A 25,692-nucleotide genomic window follows, 5' to 3' on the forward strand; every position below is an offset into this window, starting at 1 on the left:
TTCTGTAGCTAAGATTTTTATTTGTGAGTCAATATTAGCTCAGTCTTTTGTCCATTAGAGCCTATTTTGTTCTATAGAAAGTCAACCTGTCAAATACGCCAAATATCCTGTATTACTATGGGTTTCAAGGCATGATCTATGAGTGCACCAAATTCAGTGGAAATAGGAATTATTAAGGGTAATTATTTATTAAAGGCATTCATTCACCAAAGAACTGCGCAGGGCAAATTTTAAGACCACCATGGCTCTTGGAACTGGATGTCTACACAGCTAAAGTTATCAGAATGAACCAACGGTAACTTGCTGAAATTTTTTAAAGTTCAATTTTTAATTTGAATATTATGTAATTGTTCCTTATTATTTAGATTTATGATATTTAATTTTAAGTTTGCTCATTCTCTCTTTTTCTCCATTTTGATACGAAGATACAACAAAAGAGAAGAAGACTTCCAGACTCTTAAGGAATACAATGACTTTCTTGAAGAGATTGAAGACATTGGTAAGTTTAAATGAATAGACTCCCTCTTTTTAAATTATCTACAAAATGTGGATAATCTGCCAGTGTCAACATTTATTGCTCATCCTGATTTGCCCAGTAAAAAGAGTCAGTCACATAGATAAATATATTCAAACCACCTTCTTCTTTGTACTTTATCCCATAAACATTTCAATCAAAGTATGACTGTAGGAACATTTTTGCATTATTTGAAAGAAACTTGACTTTCCAGTTTTGGATACTTTTTTCAGTGTAAGTAGAATCTGGGGTTGTTGATGGCAATGTGTGATTATGGATAGTGTAAATGTAAAAGAATAGTGTAGGATTGATGCAAATTACTGGTTGGCCTGGATTTGATGGGCCAAAGGGCTTGTTTCCAGCCTGTTTGATTCTTATTCATTGGGAATATATTATATGTTGGCAGTGGATGAAACTGAAAAATACTTCACTGTTAGTATTTTACAATTATGAAATAAAGAAAGCATGAACAGTTTCTTGTAAAAGACCAGGGTACAGATGTTGTAAATTTTGTTCATCAGTTTACTAACTGTAATCTGGAAAATGGGTTGTTTGCCCTGGAGTAGTTATATTTGTACTATGTCATTATCCTATTAAATGAGTAGCATTTAGAATAAAATTGTATTATATTCTAGTAGATGGTCAAGCAGTTTATAAAAGAACTAAATGAAATGTCCTTTTTGTCTTCATCATTACACCACATTATTATTTGTTATTCTTGAAGCTGTTTTATGTACTGGAACATTTAACATTTTTCTTGGTAAAATAGTGTGCTGTCTCATGGATGTTCAACATTTTGATAGATTTTTCCATTCTCTCTTGTTACCCTCTTCTTCTTACCTGCCCATCCTCCCCCTCTGGTTCTCCACTTCCTTCCCTTTCTTTTATAGTCCATTGTCTTCTCTGATTGGATTAAGCACATAAGAACTTAAGAAATAGGAGCTAGAGTAGGCCATCTGGCCTGTCGAGGCTGCTCTGCCATTCAACAAGATCATGGCTGACCTGGCCATGGATTCATCTACACCTACCTGCATTTCCCTCATAGCACTTAATTCCCCTATTATGCAAAAAAAAACCTCGTCCTTCAGCCTTTTATCTCTTCTATCTATTCCCCTCCCAGATTTTACTACTTACACCTTCTGCTCAACTGGTCTCACCTATCATCCGCCAACTTGAACTCTTTCTCCCCCCTTACCTTATTTTTCTGGCTTCTGCCCCTTGCTTTTCAGTCCTGATGAAAGGTCTTGGCCTGAAATGTCATTATTCCTCTCCATAGATGTTACATACGGTGTCTTGAAAAAGTATGGATCCCCCACAACTATTTTAACATTTTACTGTCTCATTTTTAAAATTTAACATGTATTGGAAGTAGCATTTTGATCTAATTTACAAAACATTGTGGCTCATGTCAAATCAACAGAAAATTCCCAAAACCTGTCAATTTACTAAAAATTAAAAACCAAAATTTTGAGGCAGAAAAAGTATTCTTCTACTTTCTAATTATCACACTAACTTTCATAAGAATACTGCAAATACCCTCTCTCCTGAAGTCTGACAATACCGTAGATTTTCAACTGACCAAAATGAAGATAAAAGGGCATTCAAGCTAAGTCAGGGAAATGATAATAGAGAAGCACAAATCTGGGGAAAGATACAAGACCATCTGAAGGACACTGAACATAGTTTGGAGCTCAGTGCAGTCTGTTGAGAGAAAGTAGAAAAAATATGAATCAACAGTCACACTGCAGAGGTCAGGTCACTACTCTAAACTTAGTCGCTGGAGGAGAATAGCACTGTGAGAAGCTACTGTAACACTAGCAGTCACTCTGAGTGAGCTGCAGAAATCAGTGGCTGCAACTGGAGATGAAGTTCATGGCTCCACAATCTCTAAGGCCTTGTGCAAAAAGGGTATTTATGGAAGAGTGGCAAGGAAGAAGCACAAGGCTTAAGAAAAACATATCTTTGCTTGTAAAGACTTTGCAAACATCACTTAGAAGGTACTGTAAAGAAGTGAAAGAAAATCTTGTGGTCGAATGAGATGAAGTGGAACTTTTTGGCCTCAACAGTATGCGGTTTGTGAGGTGTAAGTCTAATGCTACTAATGTACTGTAAAGTGTAGTGGAGGTAGCACCATGCTGTGGGGTTGGGTTTTGGCAGCAGGGATTGGAAATCTGGTCAGGATTGATGGGAAGATGCTGCAAAATAGAGAAATCCTGGATAAAAACTTGCTTGCCTCTGCCAGAAAGCTTAAACTGGGGTGGAAGTTACCTTTCAGCAGGCCAACAACCCAAAACACACTGCCAGAGCAACCATGGAGTGGGTTCAGATGAAGAAAATTGATGTCCTTGAGTGGCCCACTCAGAGTCCTGACCTTAACCTCATCAATATCTCTGGCAAGATTGCTGGTCGCCACCACTCTCCAACTAACCTGGCACAGCTTGAGCAATTTTTGAAGGAGGAATGGACAAGTCTTGCTCCATCACATTTGCTGATAGAGAGAGATCCAGAAAGCTGTAAAAGCTGCGAGAGGTGGCTCAACGAAATACTGAGCAAAGGGGGATGAATACTTTTGAACTACTGACATTTCAGTTTTTGAATTTCATGCTTTACAATTTTCCCTGTTTTTTTTTGAAGGGGGCTCTACTGTGAAAAATGGAGCATATTATTCACAAATAAAAATTCTCAGTTAAGTTGTTCAAAATTCCTGGTTGTGGTACTCATTTATGTGAACAAAAGGTTGAGAGCTGAATATTTTCTCAAGGCACTGTAACTTGCTGAGTTCCTCCAGCATTTTGTGTGTGTTGATAGTTTACATTGTTTTGTCTATTAAGCTCGCAGCAGTTTAATTAAATTCAATGTGGATTGTGGTGGGGATGTACAGAAATAGTCAAAGTGAATAGGCATAGACACGGTATGTAGACTAGTATGGGCAATAATGAGGAAAATTATTCAAGGAAGATTCAAAGAAAGGTATTTTTATTGAAATTTTATGAGGTTGAAAGATGTTGCTTTTTGGAAAAAAAATCATTGAAAGTTAATGTGCAGGAAAGCAAGTGTTATGGTAGGCAGATGATATAGTGGGATTTATTGCTTGAGAATGTGAGCATAAAAGTAGAAATGCCTTGTAGGTTGTTGTGATACTGAACCTTGAATATTGTGTATAGGTCTTGACTCCCTGCCATTTGAATGATGTTTTTGCAGCTGAAAAAATACATTGAAGGTTCATCTAATTAGTACCTGGGATAAGGGATCCTCTAATGAGGAGTGATGAAGTAGCTTGGGCCTATACCTAAAATTTGGAAGAACAAGAGCTGACCTCATTGAAACACACAAAGTTCCTATGGGGCATGACAAGGTGACTGGTGTGTCTTGAACTTGTGGTGACAATCTCAAAATCAGTTGTCGACCAGAAATGAGAGGACCTTTCTTCACCCAGAATATAAATCTTTCAGGTGAATTTATGGACTTCACTGTTCAAGTGGCGATCTGGAAGCACCTTAATGAACATATCAAAAACATTTTAGAAAAGGGAGTTGAAGGTCATGTGTTTAGTGCAAGAAAATGATTTTGAGGTTATCTTGCATTACCTTTTGCTTACCTCTCTGATGTGCCTAGATGCAAACAGCACTCTGAGGTCCTGAGTTGCCATGTGAAGCATGCAAAGTATTTAAAAACTTAGAGCAGATAAGTCACTAATTTGCTTAGGCAATTGACCTATTGTTGCAAGCTTAAATGCCTGTATGGCAGCTGAGGAAATGAAATTCAGGTAATCAAATAAATCTTGAAAGTAGCACAGAACTACCCCTCTCCATTAAAATGCATCTGATTCATATGAGAGGTGAATGAGGTGAAGGTAGCTAAGAGGGAAAGGGTTTTATGAGGCTGATACTCGAGGAAGGGTGGCAGGGTTATGGAGACTGAGGGAAGCGGGAATAAACAGGGAGGGAATCAGGCTGGGGTACAGTGCTGAGGAAGAGTGTTTGGCGGTGTTGTGTGTGGGGGGGGGGTGGAGGGAGTGTTTTTTCCTTATTTTATGCATGCTAGGTCCATGGAACTGGGTCTGGTCTTGTACTTCTTTGCTTTTGGACCAAAACCTCCTATTAGTATCATGTCTGGATGATAGCTGGTGTACATTGGCTATCACAGGACATGGGTATGTTACACTCCTTAGAAGTGGAGTAGAAAAGGGTCATTTGAAGAGGTGATTGCAGCCTATTCTGGTTAATTCAATAATTAATTTTGAAAAGCATTAACAGGAAATTTAATTTAGCAACTTCTGTGTAAGTAGTAGATACGGGATTTTTGCAATTATTCATTGAAACTTTAATTTTTTTGCAGTGAATAACCTGACCAACAATATGGATGTGGAAAACACCAGAAGAAAAATGGAGCAATATCAGAAGGATAATAAGGACATTATTTACAGAAACAAGTTAAAACTGGTCAGTTGGTTTGCTTCAGATTATTATCTGAGTGGAGGAATCATAAACATACATGTAGTCTTTTAATTAAATTTCTTAATGCTTTATTCTCATGTTCTGTTTCTTCTTCTTACTTTTTTAGCTGTCTTTTATTTTTTTCAATCTTCTAGTCTACCACTGATATTTAAAACATTAAATGACTTCCCTTTCAATGCCATTCTTAACTCCTTTGGTTAGGCACAGATAGACCAGAATTATTATTTCTCTGCAGAAAGTGTTTTTTCTTCAGAATTATTTAATCTTTCTGATTCACTCTTTCACTAAGGCTGCATCAGTCTTGTTGTCAGAAGATTGGAACCATATTGGTTTTCTTCCTTGTGTCTAATATTATATACAGTACTCTAGAATAAGAATAAAGTAATACAGGTTGAGTACCACTTATCTAAAATTCCAAAATCGAAAACCTCTGGTCCAAAATATTTTTGAGCACTGACATGACATCACAAATGGGAAATTTCACAAGGCACTGGGAAGGTTTACAGGTGATGCACATGTCTCTGCATAACACAGACAGTTCTGAGAAGTGATCTCACATACCCTGAGTGGGGTCCTGTTGGTTCCAGTTTGTTTTCAGTAGTCATCACAGCCTGACTTTCATGCAATTCTCATGGTGTTTTGCATTGTTCGCTGCTCTGTGCTATGGAGATATTGTTGAAAAAGTCAAAAAGGCCTGCTTTTACCCTTGTGGGTAATGATGAAAAGAAAAAGAGGACACACTTATGTTTATCTTTAGAACAGAAAGTCAAGTTGTTGGAAAAACTTGACAGTGGTGTAAGTGTAAAGCATTTTATAGAGGAGTATAATGTTGGGACAAGCATCACCTAAGATCTGAGGAAACAGAATGACAAACTTTTAAGTTCTACGCTGAAAGTAACGTACAGAAGTTAATGAAAAATAGAAAAACTGCACAAAGTGAAAAAAGAAGATCTCAGTCATGTATTGAAAGAGTGGATTCATCAGCATCGGAGTGAACATATGTTGCTTAACAGTACGCTGATCATGAAACAAGCAAAGATCTATCACAACTAACTGAATATTGAAAATAATTGTGAATATTCAGCAGGCTTGTTGTAGAAACTTAATAAAAAGCACAGCATAAAATTGTAAAGATTTGTGGTGACAAAGCATCTGCTGATCAGGAAGCAGCAGAAAAAATCATTGTTGAGTTTGCCAAGATCTTCACTGATACCAGAATAAGTCTACAGTGTTGATGAAGTGTACATTGTTCTGAAGTTATTGCCCCAGGAAGCTACTGATTACAGCTGATGAGAAAACTCCCTCAGGAATTAAGAATGCCAAGGACAGAATAACTTTGTTGAGATGTGCTAATGCTGTAGGCATGCATAAGCGTGACTTGCTGTGGTAGGCAGAAGCTTTTGTCCTCACTGTTTTAAAGGAGTGAATACCTTACCAATCCATTTATTATGCTGACAAAAGGGCATGATCACCAAGGACATCTTCTGATTGGTTTCACAAACATTTTGTTTCAGTGGCTCATGCCCACTACAGGGAAGCTGGACTGGATGACATCTGCAAGATTTTGTTATTCCTTGACAACTGTTCTACTCTTCCTCGAGCTGAATTTCTCATCAAAACTAGTGTTTGTCATGTACTTTCCCCCAAATGTGACTGTATTAATTAAGCCATGTGACCAAGGTATCCTTTGATCAATGAAGATTAAATATAAAGGCCGTTACTTGAATAGCATGCTCACAGCAGTGACCAGGGGCATGAGTGTAGAAGTTTTCCAAAAGGATTTTAGCCTATGCCAACGTGTGGAACACTAACTAAAGACACACTTATGCATGCCTGGCACGACGTCTGGACTATGACTATGTTCAGCAATGGTGATGAACAAAGTAATGAGTTTGAAGGATTACGTGTGTCAAGTGAAAGAAGTGCAATATCAGAACTCCTTCATTACGTAAAAGGGATACCTTCAGAGTCTGTCAATGAGCCAGAGGAATTGGATATCAAAGAAGTACTTAACCAATAATGAGGCTCCAGTTGTTCATTCATAACAAAACAAGAGATCAAGTCGGTTTATAAAATAGAAAAAAGATTGCTGTGACAAAAACTCTTGTTAATGAGGTGGACAACACTGGAAGAAGCATTTGGAAAAGTCATCCAGCACAGTGCCTCCTCATCCTGAGAGAATCCACCTCCAGGTCCTTCAACCACGATGATGTACCCTGTCCCTCGGACCTGATGTAGTTGTGTTTGGTGCTGCACTTTCTGCTTTTGTAAGCAAAGATCATCACCTTTTTTGGTAATTGCAAACCATCTTTGCATAAAATCTGAATTTCATCGCCATCTGAAATCTTATGTTTTTGAGTGTAACATGGTCAGTGCCATTATTGATTTATAAATAAAATGACTTTTGTCACAGTTTTCATTACATTTATTTGTAAATAAATTCAATCTTTTGTTTTTATATCTTACATAAAGCCCAAAAGAAGTGAAATACAAATACAGTGTTTTAATCAAAACACGGCATCATAGGTGGAGACTGAAAGCCTGCCATTGTTTGTTGTGGTTCAACCGCTGATTCAGGTTTTCTCCTGATGCAGCTGTGCTGCTTTTGTTACCCTGCACACATTTTATTTTCATTATATTAATGGTATGTAATAATTTTTATTTTACTGTTAAGCACATTTGAGCAAATGCAAGACATAGGACTGCTTACCAGTAGCTCATAAGTTCTGAGTCAGAAATGATGGTGATCCCAAGCTATTTCATTATATATTCCAAAAATCTGAAAGTCTTCCAGCCCCAAGGATTTTGGATAAGCGGTATTCGACCTATATTTAAGCTCTTGGTTTGTGGTTGTTTCTGGGTTTAGCCTGTTGAAGTTTTAGGAGGTAATGATCAATGTTAATTTTCTTAAAAATACAACCTTTTATTAAACAGCATGAGTCAGTATATAATACAAAACAAGATCCATTTACAATTCCATTTAATATGCCATATTTCCTATATGGTTAGACACTACCACATATACTATGGCACATTACTTTACATTATCCTGTCTGTATCCTCACATTTTTAACAAATATTAAAATTTTCTATTTGGTGGTGTAGGTCTCAGCATTTCACATATGTCCATATCCTATTTGGAATCCATTATTTAAATTACCCTTTGTTTTCAGTTATAAAAGCAAATTGTTACCACTTTAACTAATTCTCTTTCACTCCATTGGATCTATTTTGTTTGTTCATTATTTGCTGGGAACCTTTTGGAAATCAAAATAATGTTTTTTCCATCATGCTATTCTTTTCCTCCTGAAAGTGCACTTTCAGCCATGTATTTTAAATGTCATTAATTTTTCAAGGAGTAAAGTTTCTGTAAATGCTGTAGTTTCCAGGATTTGAATTTAGTCTGTTATATTAATGAGAGTTCCTCATGTACTGTACTTTTATTTTCTCCAATGTCTTTATATACCTCGATTTCCAATATGCATTTGAAATTATTACTCTAACCTGGGTTGATACAGAAGATGCACCCGAGTGTAGAAGTAAATTTGGCCCCATTATTTTTTTTATTGGCCTTGAGTTATTTTAAAATAGCTGAACACAGAGAGGAATACAAGATGAAGAAAGATAAGAGTTGAAGATTATTGAATTATGGAAGTAGGACTTTAGTATATAAAACAGATACAAGGCAGTGTGCAAGAAGGTTGATTTCAAATATTGGAGAAAGTAGAAAAGCTGTGGAGGATCTGAAGTTAAAATTGTAATAATGGGAACAAGACAGTAAAAGGATGGGATTTAGCGGGGATGAAAAGGAATATGATATGTTTCATATATCTGGATGGTTAAGTATTTGTAAAGTTAAGCCTCAGAGCCATAATGAGTTCCATAGGTAATCATAAGTGAGAGTATTCCAGCACTCACACCTACTGAGTAGTGGATGGTTATTGCACTACTCTCATAAAATTTCATGGATGATTTTGGCATTAGTGATTTGAGCATTTTAGATGGAATGGGAATAGGCTTGAAGAGATTTGTCTTGAAGGAAATGGCTCAGTTCAAAGTAAATGTATCATCAAAGTACGTATGTCACCATATACAACCCTGAGATTCATTTTCTACTCAGGCATACTCAAAAATCCAATAACCACAGTAGAATCAATGAAAAACTGGGCAAACAGGGTGGACATCCAGTGAGCAAAAGACAACAAATTGTGCAAATACAAAAAGAAAGAAAGAAAAAGAATAATAAATAAATAAGTAATAAATATGGAGAGCATGAGATGAAGAGTCTTTGAGCAACTGTTGTGGCAACAGTTCAGTGATTGGGCGAGTGAAGTTATCTGCTCTGGTTTAAGAGCCTGATGATTGAAGTGTAATAACTAACAAGAGAAAATCTGCAGATGCTGGAAATCCAAACAACACATGCAAAATGCTTTAGGAACTCAGCATCTATGGACATCAGTGGAAAAGAGTGAAGTCCATGTTTTGGGCTGCGACCCTTCGCAGAATTGGGGAAAAAAAAGATGAGTCAGAGTTAAAAGGTGGGGGTGGGGTGGGGAGGGAGAAACACAAGGTGATAGGTGAAGTGTGAATTAAAGAGCGGGGAAGTTGATTGGTGAAAGAGGTACAGGGCTGGAGAAGGGGGAACCTAATTAGAGAGGACAGAGGGCCATGGAAGAAAGAAAAGGGGGGAGGAGCACCAGAGGGAGGCGATAGGTAGGTAAGGAGATAAGATGAGAAAGGGAAAAGGGTTTGGGGAATGGTGGGGGTGGGGGGGTCTATTACCCGGAAGTTTGAGAAATCAATATTCATGTCATCAGGTTGGAGGTTATCCAGACATACCAGAATGAGAATGGGAAGTGGAATTAAAATGGGTGGCTACTGGGGGATCCTGCTTTTTCTGGTGGATGAAGCATAGGTGCTTGGTGAAGTGGTCTCCCAATCTACGTCGGGCTCACCGATGTACCGGAGGCCACACAAGGAGCTAAAGTCACAGTATATGACCCCACCAGACTCACAGGTAAAGTGTTGCCTCACCTCAAAGGACTGTTTGGGATCCTGAATGGTAGTGAGAGGGGAGGTGTAGGGGCAGGTGCAGCATTTTTTCTGCTTGCAGGGGTAAGTGTCGGAGGGCTGTCAGTGGGGAGAGACGATGGACAAGGAGGTCGCATAGGGAGTGATCCCTGCAGACAGCAAAAGTTGGGGAGGAAAAGATTTGCTCGGTGGAGATGATAGAAATTATGAAAAATTATGTGCTGGACTTGGGGGCTGAGGACGAGGAACCCTATCCCAGGCAGGATGGCAGGAGGATGGGGTGAGAGCAGATGTGCACGAAATGGAGGAAATGCACCTGAGAGCAGCATTGATGGTACAGCAAGGGAAGCCCCTTTATTTGAAGAAGGAGGTCATCTTTGTTCTGGAATGAAAAGCCTCATCCTCAGAGCAGATGTGGCAGAGACGGAGGATTTGAGCGAAGGGGTTGGTGTTTTACAAGTACGGGGTGGGAAGATGTTTAGTCCTGGTAGCTGTGAAAGTCTGTGGGTTTATAGAAGACATCAGTGATAAGCTGTCTCCTGAGATAGAGACAGAGAGGAGTCAGAAATGGGCCAGATAAGTTTGAGGGCAGAGTAGAAGTTGGAGGCAAGGTTGATGAAGTCAACGAGAATAGCATGGGGCAGGAAGTAGCTCCAATGCAGTCATCGTGGTGTAGGCATGGAACATGGACTGTTCCATGTAGCGGACAAAAGGCAGACACAGCTGGGACCCATGCGAATGCCAGTAAAAGATGGATCACCTTGGAGCCACCCATTTTAATTCCACTTCCCATTCCAACGTATCAATCCATAGCCTCTTCTATTGTCATAATGAGGCCACAGTCAGTTTGGAGGAACAACATCTTGTATTCCATCTGGGTAGCCTCCAATGTCATCAATTTCTTGAACTTCTGGTAATGACTCCTCCCCTCCCTTCTCCACCATTCCTTAATCCCCTTTCCTTCTCTCACCTTATCTCCTTGCCTACCCATCACCTCCCTCTGGGGCTTCTCCCCCTTTCTTTCTTCCATGGTCTTCTGTCCTCTCCTATTAAATTCCCATTTCTCCAGCCCTGTATCTCTTTCATCAATCAACTTCTCAGCTCTTTACTTCAACCCCCCCCCCCCCCAGATTTCACCTATCACCTTGTGTTTTTTTTTCCTCCTCTTCCCTACCCCCCCCCCCCCCACATTTTAACTCCAACCCCTCATCTTTTTTTCTCCAGTCCTGCTGAAGGGTCTGGGCCCAAACCATTGACTGTACTTTTTCATAGATGCTCCCTGGCTTGCTGAGTTTCTCCAGCATTTTGTGTGAGGTGTAATACTGTTCTTGAATCTGGTGGTGTGAGTCCTGAGACTCCTGTATCACCTTCCTGATGACAGCAGTGAGAAGAGAGCATGACATGGGTAGTGAGGCGACCCTGATGATGGATGCTGATTTCCAGCGACAGTGCTTCTTGTAGATATGCTCAATGGTGGGAAAAGCTTTACCTGTGAATGACTGGGCCGTATCCACTACTTCTTGTAGGATTGTTCTTTCAAGGGCATTTGTATATCCATTCTAGGCTGTGATGCAGCCAGCTAATATACTCCCCACCACACATTTATAGAAATCTGTTAAAGTATTAAATGTCATGTAAAATCTTTGCAAACCTCTAATGAAGTGGAGATGCTGCTGTGCTTTCTTTGTAATTACACATACATGCTGGGTCCAGGACAGGTCCTCTGAAACCACTCCGCCAGATTTATCATTCTCCCTGCTATATGCTGATTCGTCATCACCTTTGATTTGACAGAGATGGTGTCAGCAATCTTATTTATGGCATTAGAGCTGTGCTTGGCCACATAGTTATAAGTGTATAGTGAGTAGACCAGAGGGCTAAGCACACAGTGTTGTGGTAACCTGTGCTGATAGAGATTTTGGATAAGATATTGTTGCCAATCTGAACTGACTGGGGTCTGCAAATGAGCAAATACAACTGTTTTCCATTTTAGAACCGGGAGCAAGAAGACTTGGAGGAGACTTTAGAACTTGAACGGCAAGAGAATGAACAAAGACGAATACTCTTGTTGAGGGAAGAACAAATGCAGCAGTTAGCAAAAAAGAAGAATAAGCAAGCCCTCATTGATGATCTGGTAAGTGTGGATCTGATCCCTAAACAAAGAAAGCAGTTTAACTCGTTATATACGAATACCTTTGTGTGAATTGACTTAGTTGAATGGACATATGTCTTTCACCTCTGGGACAACTTTGTTTCAACTGCATTGTTGCCTTCTAATTGTAATCATTAGCCTTGAGCCAGCTCCATGTAATTACAAGTTACAAAATTTACCACTTAGCTCCCAATTTACCATCGAGCTGGTAAACTTGCATTGGTGCTTGTTTGGGGATGTTATTCCCAAGAACGAATTCTCAGAGAAGCATATTACCCAAGGTGGAGGGAATTTAAAAATATATTTAATAAAGGCCTGAGTAGAGTGAAACTAATGAAAATATAACTACGATAGCACAGTGGCACAGCAGTTAGTGTTGCTGCCTCAAAACAAAACACAAGGAGTGCTGTCTGTGCGGAGTTTGCATGTACTCTTAAAATCAGAAATTTTAAGAATATGGCAGAAGAATAGAGGATGTTAGAACTCTAAAAGGTAAAGGACAAAATGAAATTGAAACAGGCATATTAGTAAATATTTGTTATACACTATTGAAAACTCTATTGAAAGTGGGTCTCTGTTGAATTACATTTACACATTCAGAGAACTTTTCAACCTTTACGTCTTGTCTCCTCATGAAATGCTGGAAGAGAATGATGAAACACTTTGATCAATGCGATAATGAACTAAAGGCAATCTAATTGCAAATTGCATGAATTCTTTATGATTGAGATATAGAAAGAGACATAGACCATTAGACCCCGCTGTATGCTCCACCATTCAATAAGATGATGGCTAGAGCATGGACCTAAAGTGAAATTAAAAAGTGGGAAATATATTCGCATGGCCACACAAGGACTGATTGTCAATATTTAAATTTACTGTTTATTAAGCTTCACATTTTGCGCATTTTGTTTCTTTTTAATCATTCTGTGCCCTAGTTTGTATAGTTTGATATCAAATTCTTCCCTGGTGAGGATCTTTTATGGAGTTAACATAATAACTTGTGACTTCCGCACCCCAGACTTTTACAGGAAACAGTTCTTGCTTCCTGTACTTTATAATTGAAAACTATTACCAGATAGTGCTGCAACTACTCAGGAATAAATGTGCTTTCAGTGTCCTTTTTTTTAAATCTCCATTTTAGGAGGTACTTTCACTACTCAGAGGAAGATGGTGGAGTTGAGAGTTGTATCTTCTGATTTTTTTTTTGTTTGATTTCCAGAGACATTATTTCTAACTTTGTTTCAAGTGAAATGCCTAAAGCTGCCTTGGAATGCCATCCACATGACTCAGTGCTTATTCCAGATAAATAATAAGAAAAGTTGTGAAATGGAGTTAATGGAAACCTAATCTAGTGTCAAAAAGAATTTTGAATATGATTTGCTAAGTACAAAAATATTGTTGATTTTAATTAATTGGTTAGGATTTGAATTCTTTTTATACCTCTGATTTTGAACATGGAAATGAAATTGCAGTTCTCTACCTTCTCACCTGAAATTTTAACTTGTCACTAATGTTTGTGGTAGGAGAGTTCCCAGCTGCCCGCTAGTATGCTCTTGGCTCAACACAAGGACCGGGCTGTGCAACTGGAAGCACAATTAGAAACACAACAGAAAGTTAAACCTGTGACATTCTCTACTGGCATCAAAATGGTAAGAGATTATATACTTTGGATATGGTATAAAATATAGTCAAAATAATGGTTTTCGATGTTGTATAGGACTTAGTCGGTGAATATGAACTTGTCTTAATTTCTACTTTGAGTCTGCAGGACACACAGCTGGAAGGAATTAATGTTCAACTTTGAAAGTAAAACATTACATGAATGTAAACCTGCTTTGTGCACAGCATTTGAATTGGTTGAGTTAAGAGTAGGGCATTGCTTTCCCCTGCTCTGTTTAGTGATTCCATTTATGTAAAATTCAAAGTATGATAATGTTGTACAATTGTGAATTTATATGGCAGTGGTGTGATGTTCAGTGAATTTTTACTCTAGTTTCATGCAGTCATCTCTAGTATTGCAATTATTGCATTTAATCACAACCACAAACGAATATTTAGTTGCTGGTTCACTCTTAGGGTTGTTTCTTTCTACTGTGATGTGAAATTGTTTATCTTTTAGTGATATGAGTTCATGTTTTCAACAGTGCTGTGGGAAGTAGCTAAGAATTACTTAGCTATTATTTCTGTACAGAAAGATTGAGAGGAGAAACGGTATTTTAAGCTCACCTATTAATGCGTATCAAAATATGGTATAGAACAGTGCAGCAACAAACCCTGTAGGAACTCAACAGGTTGAGCATCATCTGCAGGAGAGAATGAATTGTATCCTGATACAGGGTTTCAACTGAAAATGCAGTTAGTTCCTCTCCTCCCACAGATTCTGCTTGACCCGCTGAGTTTCTCCAGTAGATTGTTTGTTGCTCCAAATTCCAGCATTTGCAGTCTCTTCTGAATCTGTACTACAGTACAGCACAGAGACGGGCTGTTCAGCCCATTATGACTGTGTTAAACACAATGCCAAATTAAATTCATTCTCTTCTGCCCGTACGTGATCTATATAGGCCTCCACTCTCTACATATTCATGTGTCTATCTAACAACCTTCATGGCCCTTTGCCCTCCTGGGTGGAGAATTCCAGTGATTCACTATCCTCCGGGAGAAAGCATTTCTTCACAACTATGCTGGAGAGCTGATTCATATCCCAGTTGGTCTGTATCCCAGAGTTCTGAAAGAGGTTGCTGAAGAGATGAGGGATGCATTAGTCATGATCTTTCAAGAATCACTTGATGCTGGCATGGTCCCGGCAGACTGAAAAATTGCAAATGTCACATGACTCTTTAAGACGGTGGGGAAGACAAAAAAGAGGAAATTATAGGCCACGTACAAAAGCTGGTTGAACAGCAGGTTGGGCAGCATCCGTTGAAATGAGCAGTCAACGTTTCGGGCCGAGACCCTTCGTCATAAAAAGAAGCGATCCCAACGCTGACCATAACCTCACCCTTAACATCTTAAGGGTGACTCCAACATCTTTCCCATCACTGAGTTCAGGCTAACTGGTCTATAATTTCCTTTCTGCTGTCTCCCTCCTTTCTTAAAGAATGGAGAGACATTTGCAATTTTCCAGTCCTCTGGAACCATGCTGAGCCCATTGATTGTTGAAAGAGCATTACTAATGCCTCTACAATTTCTACTGTTACTGCTTTCAGAACCCTAGGCTGCACTTCATTTGGCTACTTATGTACCCTTGGGTCTTCAGCTTTATGAGCACCTTCTTGCTTGTAATAGTAACTGCACTCATTTCTCTTCCCTCACACCCTTCAACACTGCTGGTACATTGCTAGTGTCTTCCACAGTGAAGAATGATGCAAAATACTCATTTAGTTCATCTGCCATCTCCTTGTCCCCTGTTGTTACTTCTCTGGCCTCATTTTCTTATCCTATATCCATTCTCATCTCTTTTTTTATTTTATATATACTTGAAAAAGCCTTTTCTATCCATCTTGATATTGTTTGTTAGCTTGCTTTGATATTTCATTCTTTCCCTCCTAATGATTCTTTTAGTTGCTTTCTGTAGGTTTTTAAAGCTTCCTAATTCTTTATCTTCCCAATAATTTTTGCTTTGTTATATGCCCTCTCTTTTACTTTTACATTAGTTTTGACTTCCCTTGTTAGCCACGATTGTACTATTTTGCCATTTGAGTAATTCTTTGGTTTTGGAATTCATCTATCCTGCACCTTCGTCATTTTCCCTAAAAACTCAAGTCATTGCTGCTTTGCTGTCTTCTCTGCTAGCATCTGCTTCCAATTTACTTTGGCCAACTCCTCTCTCATACTACTGTAATTGCCTTTGCTTCACTAAAATACTACTATGTTAGACTTTGCTTTCTCCCAATCAAATTTCAAGTTGAACTCAATCATATTGTGACCACTGCCTCCTAAGGGTTCCTTTAGTTTCAGCTCCCTAATTGCCTCCAGTTCATTACATAACACACAGTCCAGTAAAACTGATCTCCTAATAGGCTGAACATCAAACTGCTCTAAAAATCCATCTAATAGTCATTCAACAAATTTACTCTCTTGAGATTCATTATTAACCTGACTTTCCCCAATTTATCTCACATGTCTATCATAACGTTGCTCTTTTGAAGTACCTTTTCTATTTCCTGTTGTAATCTGTAGTCTACATCCCAGCTAGTGTTTGGAGGCCTGTATATAACTGCCATCAGGGTCCTTTTACTCTTGTTGTTTCTTAACTCAACCCACAAGGATTGATTATCTTACAATCCTATGTCACATCTTTCTAATGATTTGATGCCATTCAGAGCCACGCCAACGCCTCCACTTACCTTTCTATCCCTCTGTTACAATGTGTAACCTTGGATATTCAACTCTCAAATACAATGATCCTTCAGTCAACATACAGTGATGGCCACAGCATCATACCCAACAATCTGTAAAAGTGCAACAGGATCATCCACTTTATTTCTTATACTCCGTGCATTGAGATATTATAATTGGAATACTGTATTGATACCCTTTTTGATTGTGCTTCCCTAATGCACTGATCATCACCCTGCTGGCTGCAATTTTGTCCTGTCATCTGCCTGCCCTTCCTGACAGTCTGACTGCATGCTGTCTTTGCCTTTTTTTTAACCATCTGTCCTATTCTGAGCCCCTTCACTCCATTCAGCTATGTATTAATTCTTAGTAGTTATAGATAGAGGAATTCATCCACTGTACACTGCTGTGTGTTTTCCATTGGCTATTTTCTTGATTAGTTTTTGTTCTAGAGCTGTCCCTAATAAATGGCTTCCCCAATTAACTGGAATCCACTGTTGTCCAGCATGGACTAGATGGGCTGAAGGGCCAGTTTATGTGCTATCATGTTCCATGACTTTATGATAATAACAATGAATCCAGCACTGATCGCTGCGATTTAAGATGGTGTTGGTGAAGCACAGCGAAGACTTGCTGGCAGCAAGCAAAACTGTAAATTACTGTATTAATCTTACTTTTTCTTGAAAACAATCACTGCAAACAGTAGCCTGTAACTTCCCTTTCGGAGCTGAACTTTTGTACTGCCTGCATGACCAGCCATTTTCGCGGTGTGAACTGAAGTCTCAAAGATCCAGGATGGTTGTTGTGTGGCAGGTACAGGCCAAATGGAGCTGGTAGGGCCCGGGCCCGAGAGCAGGGAATGAGCCCATGTTTGGCTGTTGCTGAAGCAGACCTGGAGGCTATTCGATGCGGCAGAACTGAGGCGGGGCAGTGGCGAAGTGGCAGGACCTGGGTCTGACAGCGAGCAAAGTTTGGCTGATTTAAATGCCAATCTAGATTGGAAAGGTCTGGTACAGGCCGAATTGAGGCACTGGGGCCCGGGCCCCAGAGTGTATCAAAGCCATAGGGCCGGGGCCGAGAGTGAGGAACAACCTGAGGCTTGGCCAATTTACTTCTAAGCCAGATTGAAAAGGTCAGGGTTTTGAGGCAGAAGGAGGGGGACAAGCCGGTGTTCACCTCGCTGCTCCATGAAGTTTATTTGTTTCTGTGGTCTGCATGCTCCTGGATCAGTTGGAGTGATGGCTGGCTGCATGGGTGTGGGCTCAATTTCATAAACTTTAGTTCTGAATGTTGTTTGCTTACTTCTATTGTTTGCACAATTGTTTTTTTTCCCTGCACATTGGGTGCTTGACGGTCTTTTTTAATGGGTTCAATTGGGTTTCCTTGTTTTGTGGCTGGCTGTAAGGTGATGAATCTCAAGGTTCCATATACATACTTTGATAATAACTATACTTTGAACTTTGAATACTGCTACCACTCTCTGGCTTCTCCTGTGAAGCAATTGTCGAATCCAATTCATTACCTCATCCTGAATGCCAAGCAACTGAACCTTCTTGAACAACCTCAAGTCCATCTAGATAACATCCATTACCTTTACTTCATCAACTTTACTGATAACCTCCTTAAAAAATTCTATTTTGCTATCCTTAATCGGACCCAGTTTATCTAAATACTTGTATATCAAATCCATTAGAATAAAAACACAAAGGTTTCCGGTGACGTCATTGTCGAGAATGGCAGCTTAAGTAACTAGCTCCTCTGGAAAAATGCGTATTAAGCCCCGTTAACCCATCAAATATAATATTTTTTGAAAAATATTTGAACTGAAGAGGGGCAAGAATGGGGAAAAAGAATGGAAATAAAAAAAGCGACATTGTGGAGCCTGTGGCCGAGAGGAGTGCAGCGAGCGGGTCTCCTACCCGACCACATGCTAGCGAGGCGGATGATGGGCCTTGTTCAGGCGAAGCGGCGAATATGATTGAAATTCTGAAAGAGATAGGGGAGTTCCAGAAAGATATGAAGAAGCAGCTACATGATATTAAGTCAGAGCTCGTCAATGTCAATCAAAAAATCGCGTTGGCAGAGACTCTAATTGAGAAGGTGGAAGATCACATTCAAAACGTGGAACGGATACGGAGTAAGACGATTGTAACGTTCTCCTTCGCGTGTAACTGATAACGTCGAATTCAACGTCGAGATAAACCACAGTCAATGAGAACCAGATTGCAGTAAGATTAACCATTTACTGTTCACTCTTCACATTAACATATGGTGAAAACTGTTGATAAAACAATACAAGATTGATACAGTATTTGTTCCTTCCTTAATATCACATTTCAATTGTAAATACTTGTAAAGGTGACTATAACTACATTACACTAAGGTGCAGTATACAGGGAGAGTTTACCTGCTCCATTGACTACTTTAAATACACTTCCATGCAAACTATCCGCAACTCTTTAACTAACGAAAGCATAAACATTATCGACCGTCGTTACTTCTAACAGGATCGGCATTAACATCTTAGTTCAATATATCGATTATCTATTAACTTACAGCGTTGCTCTCACTGTGATTTCTCATGCCTGCAAAACAACTTCTGCTCAGGTGTGCCTCGTGGTGAGCCCCCACCCTCGCGCTAATTTCAAACCGGTACTTTCCCACAAGACGCGGCGAAACCGGATGTGACGTCATCGCATGCCGATATATTTTACATGCAATGAATATACTTTAAACACTTCTAATTCTAACTAGAAAATACTATCGAATGAATTACTAAGCGAAAATATTATAAACTAAATAACTGTCGTAAAGACAGCACAACGATAAAAACATTAAATCACTAAGAAGGTAAACTGCTTGACCTGGAGGGAAGATCATGGCGGTAAAGTATCAGAATATACAACGTTCCCAAAGGAGCAGAGGGCTTGACTATGATGGAGTTTGTCGGAAAGTTGCTGTGGGATGCGCTGGAGCTTCCCTCGACTATAGAGCTGGAAATTGAGAGAGCGCATCGCACACTTGTCCCGAAGCCTACCCGAGATAAGCCACGCTCAATAACAATTAAATTCCTTCAGTACGGTACCAAGGCTGAGATTCTACGAAGGGCCTAGGGTAAGAAGAGGGTGTTTTTAGATGATAAATTAATATATTTCAACCAAGGTTACCCCCCCCCCCCGCAGTCCTGCACAAATGTTAAGAATACTCTGAAGTAAAGTGAATACTAAAGCAAGAAAGGATTAGATTTCAAACTCCGTACCCTGCTAAACTTCAAATGTTCTATCAAGATGGGATCCAACTGTATCAGACAGTGGAAGAGGTGACTGCAGACATGAAGGCCAGAGGGTTGCCCGTCAATGTGATCAACCTGAGGGAAAGCCTGGCAGAGGAACTATCCCACTCTGCTTGGGAAGTAGTGCGAGAATCAAGAAGGCAGGAGACCTTCTATATATATATGTAGGGGTGTGTGTGTATTTTTTTAATATATATATATATATATATATATATATATGAAGAGTGTGAGGAGTGCACAGGGAAATCTTTTCTGTGTAATGGATTTGTTCACTGACTTTTATGAATACTGCAATGGGGGCCCCTCAACTCATAAGTAGGAGGGGTTATCCCCCACAGCTAGACATTTCCTCTAGCTCAATGCAGGGTCATCTACTAGAGACCTCAGCCTTGGAATCACACGTTGGTTGCCATTTTTGTTATTATTTACGTTTCTTGGTTCTTATTTGTTCAGGGAGTAGATTGATTAAGTTTTTTTCTGCTAATTTCAATGATACATTGACAGATTAATACAGATGGCTAAGGACAAAGTAAAATTCATTTCCTTTAATGTCAATGGGCTATTAAATCCAATCAAATGTAATAGAATTTTATCCAAAATGAAAAAAGAACAGGCCCATGTAGTCTATTTACAGGAAACTCATTTAAGTGATAATGAGCATAGAAAACTAAAGAGAATGGGCTGTGGAATTGGGACAATAGATGTAAGTGATCATGCACCTGTATATCTGTTGATTTTGACTTACAACCAAAGAATACTATTTGGAAACTAAATTAAAGCCTACTCAATGATAGTATTTTAAGGAACAAATTAAAAAAGAAATTGGTCTCTACTTAGAATTTAATGATAATGGAGAGGTTTCACCTCCCATTTTATGGGATACTCTGAAAGCTGTCTTAAGAGGGAAAATTATAGCGATATCTTCATATGAAAAAAAAGGAATAAAACATTAGTGGAATTACAAAATAGGCTGAAGGAACTAGAGAAAAACACATTGAATTTGGCACAGGATTTAATTTAGGGGAAATTTAAAAAATTAGGAATGAAATTAATAGTTTGGCCACTCAAGAAATCAGGAAAAATTTAATGTTTCTGAAACAGAGACATTATGAAAGTGGATCAAAGTCTATGAAAATACTGGCGTGGAAACTGGAATAAAAAGGTAGCAGAAAATACAATTCATAGAATTAGGGACCCAAGAACGAAAATGAATAAAAAAATAAGCTCAGTGAAATTCAAGAATCTTTTGAAGTGTTTTACAAAACTGTATATTCCAAAGTTCCAGGGGGAAGCATAATCCAAATTGACACCTTCTTGAATTCTCTAGAGTTACCCACTTTAAGCGAAGAACAAAATAGAATGATGACTGCTGACATAACTGAAGTTGAATTAAAAGCTGCAATTAGGCTTAAATTAAGCAAGTTACCAGGACCAGATGGGTATACAGCAGAGTGGTACAAAGAATTTAAAAATGAGTTAATTCCTGTTTTACTCCCCACACTGAACTGGGCTCTAAAAAAAGCACAAATGCCACCCAGTTGGAAGGAGGCAATAATCTCAGCTATACCGAAAGAAGGCAAGGATAAAATGGAATGCGGGTCATTCAGACCAATATCCGTTCTTAATGTAGATTATATATTATTCACCCCCATCATGGTCAAACGATTAGAGGAGTTTGATCATTATGTATCAGTATGTATCAGTATGGGTAGAAACAGGTTTTATACGACAACGCCAAACACAAGACAGTATACAAAGGACACTTCACATTATGGATCATATACAAAAAAAAATCGAAGCAATAGTGATAAGATTGGACGCTGAAAAGGCATTTGATTCAATTAATTGGAATTTTCTTTACAGAGTTTTACATAGATTTGGTTTCCAAGACACAATTATTAAAACTATACAGACACTATATGACAACCCTACTGCTAGGATTAAAATCAATGGATATTTATCAAATAGACTTACCCTAGAAAGGGGCAAGAGACAGGGTTGTGCATGGTCACTGCTACTCTTCGCATTATTTCTGGAACCATTAGCTCAATACATCAGACCAAATGAAGATATCGGGAATTACTATTAAAGGGACAGAGCATAAATTGGCTTGTTATGCTGATGACATTTTGATCTATCTAGGGCAACCAACATACTCTTTACCTAAATTGATGCAATCCTTTGAACAATATGGTCAATTATCAGGATACAAGATCAACATAGATAAAACCCAATTACTTTCATATTACTATAGCCCACCAAGAGAAATTGAAAGTTGATACCCCTGGGCAAGGCACACAGAGTCTTTCAAATATGTGGGTATCATTATGCCAAAAGATTTGGCAAAATTATCAGAATGTAATTATCAGCCTTTATATAAAAAAAAGGAAGATACGGCAAGATGGAACCTGATTCCTTTTTTCAGTGTCAGTTCAAGGATTGAGTCTATTAAAATGAATACACTGCCCAGACTGTTATATCTCTTTCAGACCCTACCAATAGAGATTAATCAAAATCAATTCAATGAATGAAACAAGATGCTATCAAGGTATATTTGGCAGGGTAAATGGCCTAGAGTTCGTCTCAAAACTCTGCAATTAGCAAAGGAAAAGGGGGGATGGGGCCTACCTTCTCTTAGAGATTATTATTTTGCAGCACAGTTGAGAGCTGTGATATGTTGGTGCAACCCATCATATGACGCTCAATGGAAAAACATTGAGGAGCAGGTACTTCCCATCCCCATACAAGCAATTTTGGCTGATAACAACCTGCAAAGGTACATAAATACTATTGATAACCCATGGGTGAAATTGACTCTTAAAATATGGAAAACTACTATAATATAATCTAGAGGGAGATATTGCAATTCTTCAGTGGTATGCATATGACTTGGATTTTACGCGAAATAAATTGAATGCTAGATTTAAGGACTGGACAGCTAAAGGAATAACAGTTCTTTGCAACATAATGAAAGAAGTAACACTGTTCAGTTTTGAAATGTGTAAAGAGAAGCACTTATTAGAAAAACAAGATTTTTATCGGTATTTACAGATGTGCCAATATGTTAATAAGATGCTTAAAAATGTAACCAAGGCAAGTACATGCTTGATAGAGCTATTTAGAAAAGCATATAATTCAGATAACGGTAGTAGAATCATTTCAAGCATGTGTAAGGGGTTGTCAAATCTTAAAACACATTCGACTTCATACATTAAAACAAAATGGGAGAAGGAAGGAGGGATAATTGTATCTGAGAAAGAATGGACAATAATATGGAGGTATCAGTGGAAGTGTACCAGTTCACATTCCTCGGACTTGCCTGATGCTGGGAGCCGGAGATGGAGACGTCGAAAGCAATGTGCGAGGAAGCAGAAGCGAGGCAAACGGGCAGGGGTCCGTGCCAGGCTAAAAGCAAATCCTAGCTGGCCGGCTCTCCCGTCCATTCTGCTCTCCAGTGTCCGCTCCCTGGACAATAAAATGGACTACATCCGACTCCAACGTAATACTCGGCGGGAGTTTGCTCTGCGTATGTCTTCACAGAGACATGGCTCGCTGATGGGATTTCGGACGCTGCCATCCAGCTAGACGGGCTAGCTTTGTTTTGTTCGGACAGAGATGCAGCTGTCTCCGGTAAGGCTCGTGGTGGCGGTGTGTGTGTTTACATCAACGTGGAATGGTGTAAGAACTCTGTGCTGGTTTCCAGACACTGCTCATCGTTAGTGGAGTTTGTGGCAGTTCAATGCAGACCATTTTATTTGCCTCGGGAATTCACCTCTGTCCTTATATTCGGTGTCTACATTCCCCCCAGTGCTAATGCTAAGGAGGTGCCCTGTGAACTGTATGAGGTTATTAGCGAACTGCAGGACGCACACCCTGATAGTCTGTTTATTGTCACCGGTGATTTTAACCACGTGAACCTTAAGTCATGCTCCCCAAATTCCATCAGTATGTGGACTTTGCAATGAGGAGGGAGAACGCATTGGACCTGGTTTACACAAATATCCCCGACGCGTACCGGGCAGAGCCCCGCCCCCACCTCGGATACTCAAACCACATCTCTGTTATGCTAATCCCAGCATACAGACCGCTCGTCAGGCGCTCCAGACCAGTTCAGAAGCAGGTGAAAACCTGGCCAACAGGAGCCATCTCTGCTCTTGAAGACTGCTTTGAGAACACTGACTGGCACATGTTCAGGGAGGCTGCAACCGATGGTGACTCTACCAACTTAGAGGAGTACACAGCATCAGTGACCAGCTACATCAGCAAGTGCATTGATGATGTTACTCTGTCCAAGACCATCACTATACGTGCCAACCAGAAGCCATGGATGACCGCAGAGGTGCGTGCGCTGCTGAGGTCCCGCGACTCCGCCTTCTGAGCAGGCGACAAGGCAGCTTTAGCAACAGCAAGGGCCAAACTGTCCTGAGCCATCAGAGGGGCAAAGCATACACATGCCCAGCTAATCCACAGTTACTTCCAGGACAATGGCGACACGTGGCGCATGTGGAAGGGCATCCAGGACATCACAAATTACAAGACAACATCACCTGACTGTGTGGGTGATGCCTTCCTCCCAAATGCGCTGAATAACTTCTACGCCCGGTTTGAGGTGGAAAATGACGTGGCGGCGAGGAAGTCCACCCCTCCTACGAATGACCAGTTGCTGTGTCTCTCCGTGGCTGATGTGAGAAGAACCCTGTGCAGGGTCAACCCACGGAAGGCTGCTGGACCAGACAACATCCCTGGTAGAGTGCTCAGAGGATGTGCAGACCAGCTGGCAGATGTTCTCACTGACATCTTCAACATCTCCCTGAGCAGCACCACCATTCCAACGTGCTTCAAGGCTGCCACCATCGTCCCCGTGCCGAAGAAGTCTTCAGTGTCCTGCCTAAATGACTAATGTCCCATTGCACTTAGGCTCGTCAAGAGGTATATCAAGACCCTGCTGCCCCCCTCACTGGACCCCCTGCAGTTTGCGTACCGTCCCAACCGCTCAACAGACGACGCCATTGCCACCACCCTCCACCTGGCCCTAACCCACCTGGACAAAAAAGACACATACGTTCGGATGCTGTTGATAGACTTCAGTTCAGCATTCAACACAATCATCCCTCAGAAACTGATTGGAAAGCTGAGCCTACTGGGCCTGAACACCTCCCTCTGTAACTGGATCCTAGACTTCCTGACTGGGAGACCTCAGTTAGTCCGGATCGGGAGCAGCGTCTCCAACACCATCACACTGAGCACTGGAGCTCATCAGGGTTGCGTGCTCAGTCCACTGCTGTTCACTCTGCTGACCCACAACTGTGCTGCAACACACAGCTCGAACTATATCATCAAGTTCACCGATGACACGACCGTGGTGGGTCTCATCAGCAAGAACGACAAGTCAGCTTACAGAGAGGAGGTGCAGTGGCTAACGGACTGGTGCAGAGCCAACAACTTGTCTGTGAATGTGAACAAAACAAAAGAGATGGTTGTTGACTTCAGGAGGGCATGGAGCGACCACTCCCCGCTGAACGTTGACGGCTCCTTGGTAGAGTTTGTAAAGAGCACCAAATTTCTTGGTGTTCACCTGACGGAGAATCTCACCTGGTCCCTCAACACCAGCTCCATAGCAAAGAAAGCCCAGCAGCTTTTTGCGAAGGCTGAGGGAAGTCCATCTCCCCCCCCCCTCCCCCCCATCCTCATCACATTCTACAGGGGTTGTATTGAGAGCAGTCTGAGCAGCTGCATCACTGCCTGGTTCGGAAATTGCACCACCCTGGATCGCAAGACCCTGCAGCGGATAGTGAGGTCAGCTGAGAAGATCATCCGGGTCTCTCTTCCTGTCATCACAGACATTTACACTACATGCTGCATCCGCAAAGGAAACAGCATTATGAAGGACCCCATGCACCCCTTA

General features: G+C 40.2%; 1 protein-coding gene across 2 annotated transcripts in view; it reads left to right on the plus strand.

Annotated features, from left to right (window-relative positions):
* mnat1 (MNAT1 component of CDK activating kinase) overlaps nt 1-25,692 on the plus strand; it is a 114,412-nt gene that overhangs the window by 25,662 nt on the left and 63,058 nt on the right. For both annotated transcript variants that reach the window (XM_059959955.1, XM_059959958.1), the window contains exons 3-6: nt 426-499; nt 4,853-4,956; nt 11,996-12,136; nt 13,681-13,806. In XM_059959955.1, the coding sequence (XP_059815938.1) occupies nt 426-499; nt 4,853-4,956; nt 11,996-12,136; nt 13,681-13,806 (445 nt within the window). The remainder of the gene's footprint in view (nt 1-425; nt 500-4,852; nt 4,957-11,995; nt 12,137-13,680; nt 13,807-25,692) is intronic.

Source organism: Hypanus sabinus, chromosome 2, assembly GCF_030144855.1.
Source record: "Hypanus sabinus isolate sHypSab1 chromosome 2, sHypSab1.hap1, whole genome shotgun sequence".
Classification (NCBI taxonomy): Eukaryota; Metazoa; Chordata; class Chondrichthyes; order Myliobatiformes; family Dasyatidae; genus Hypanus; species Hypanus sabinus.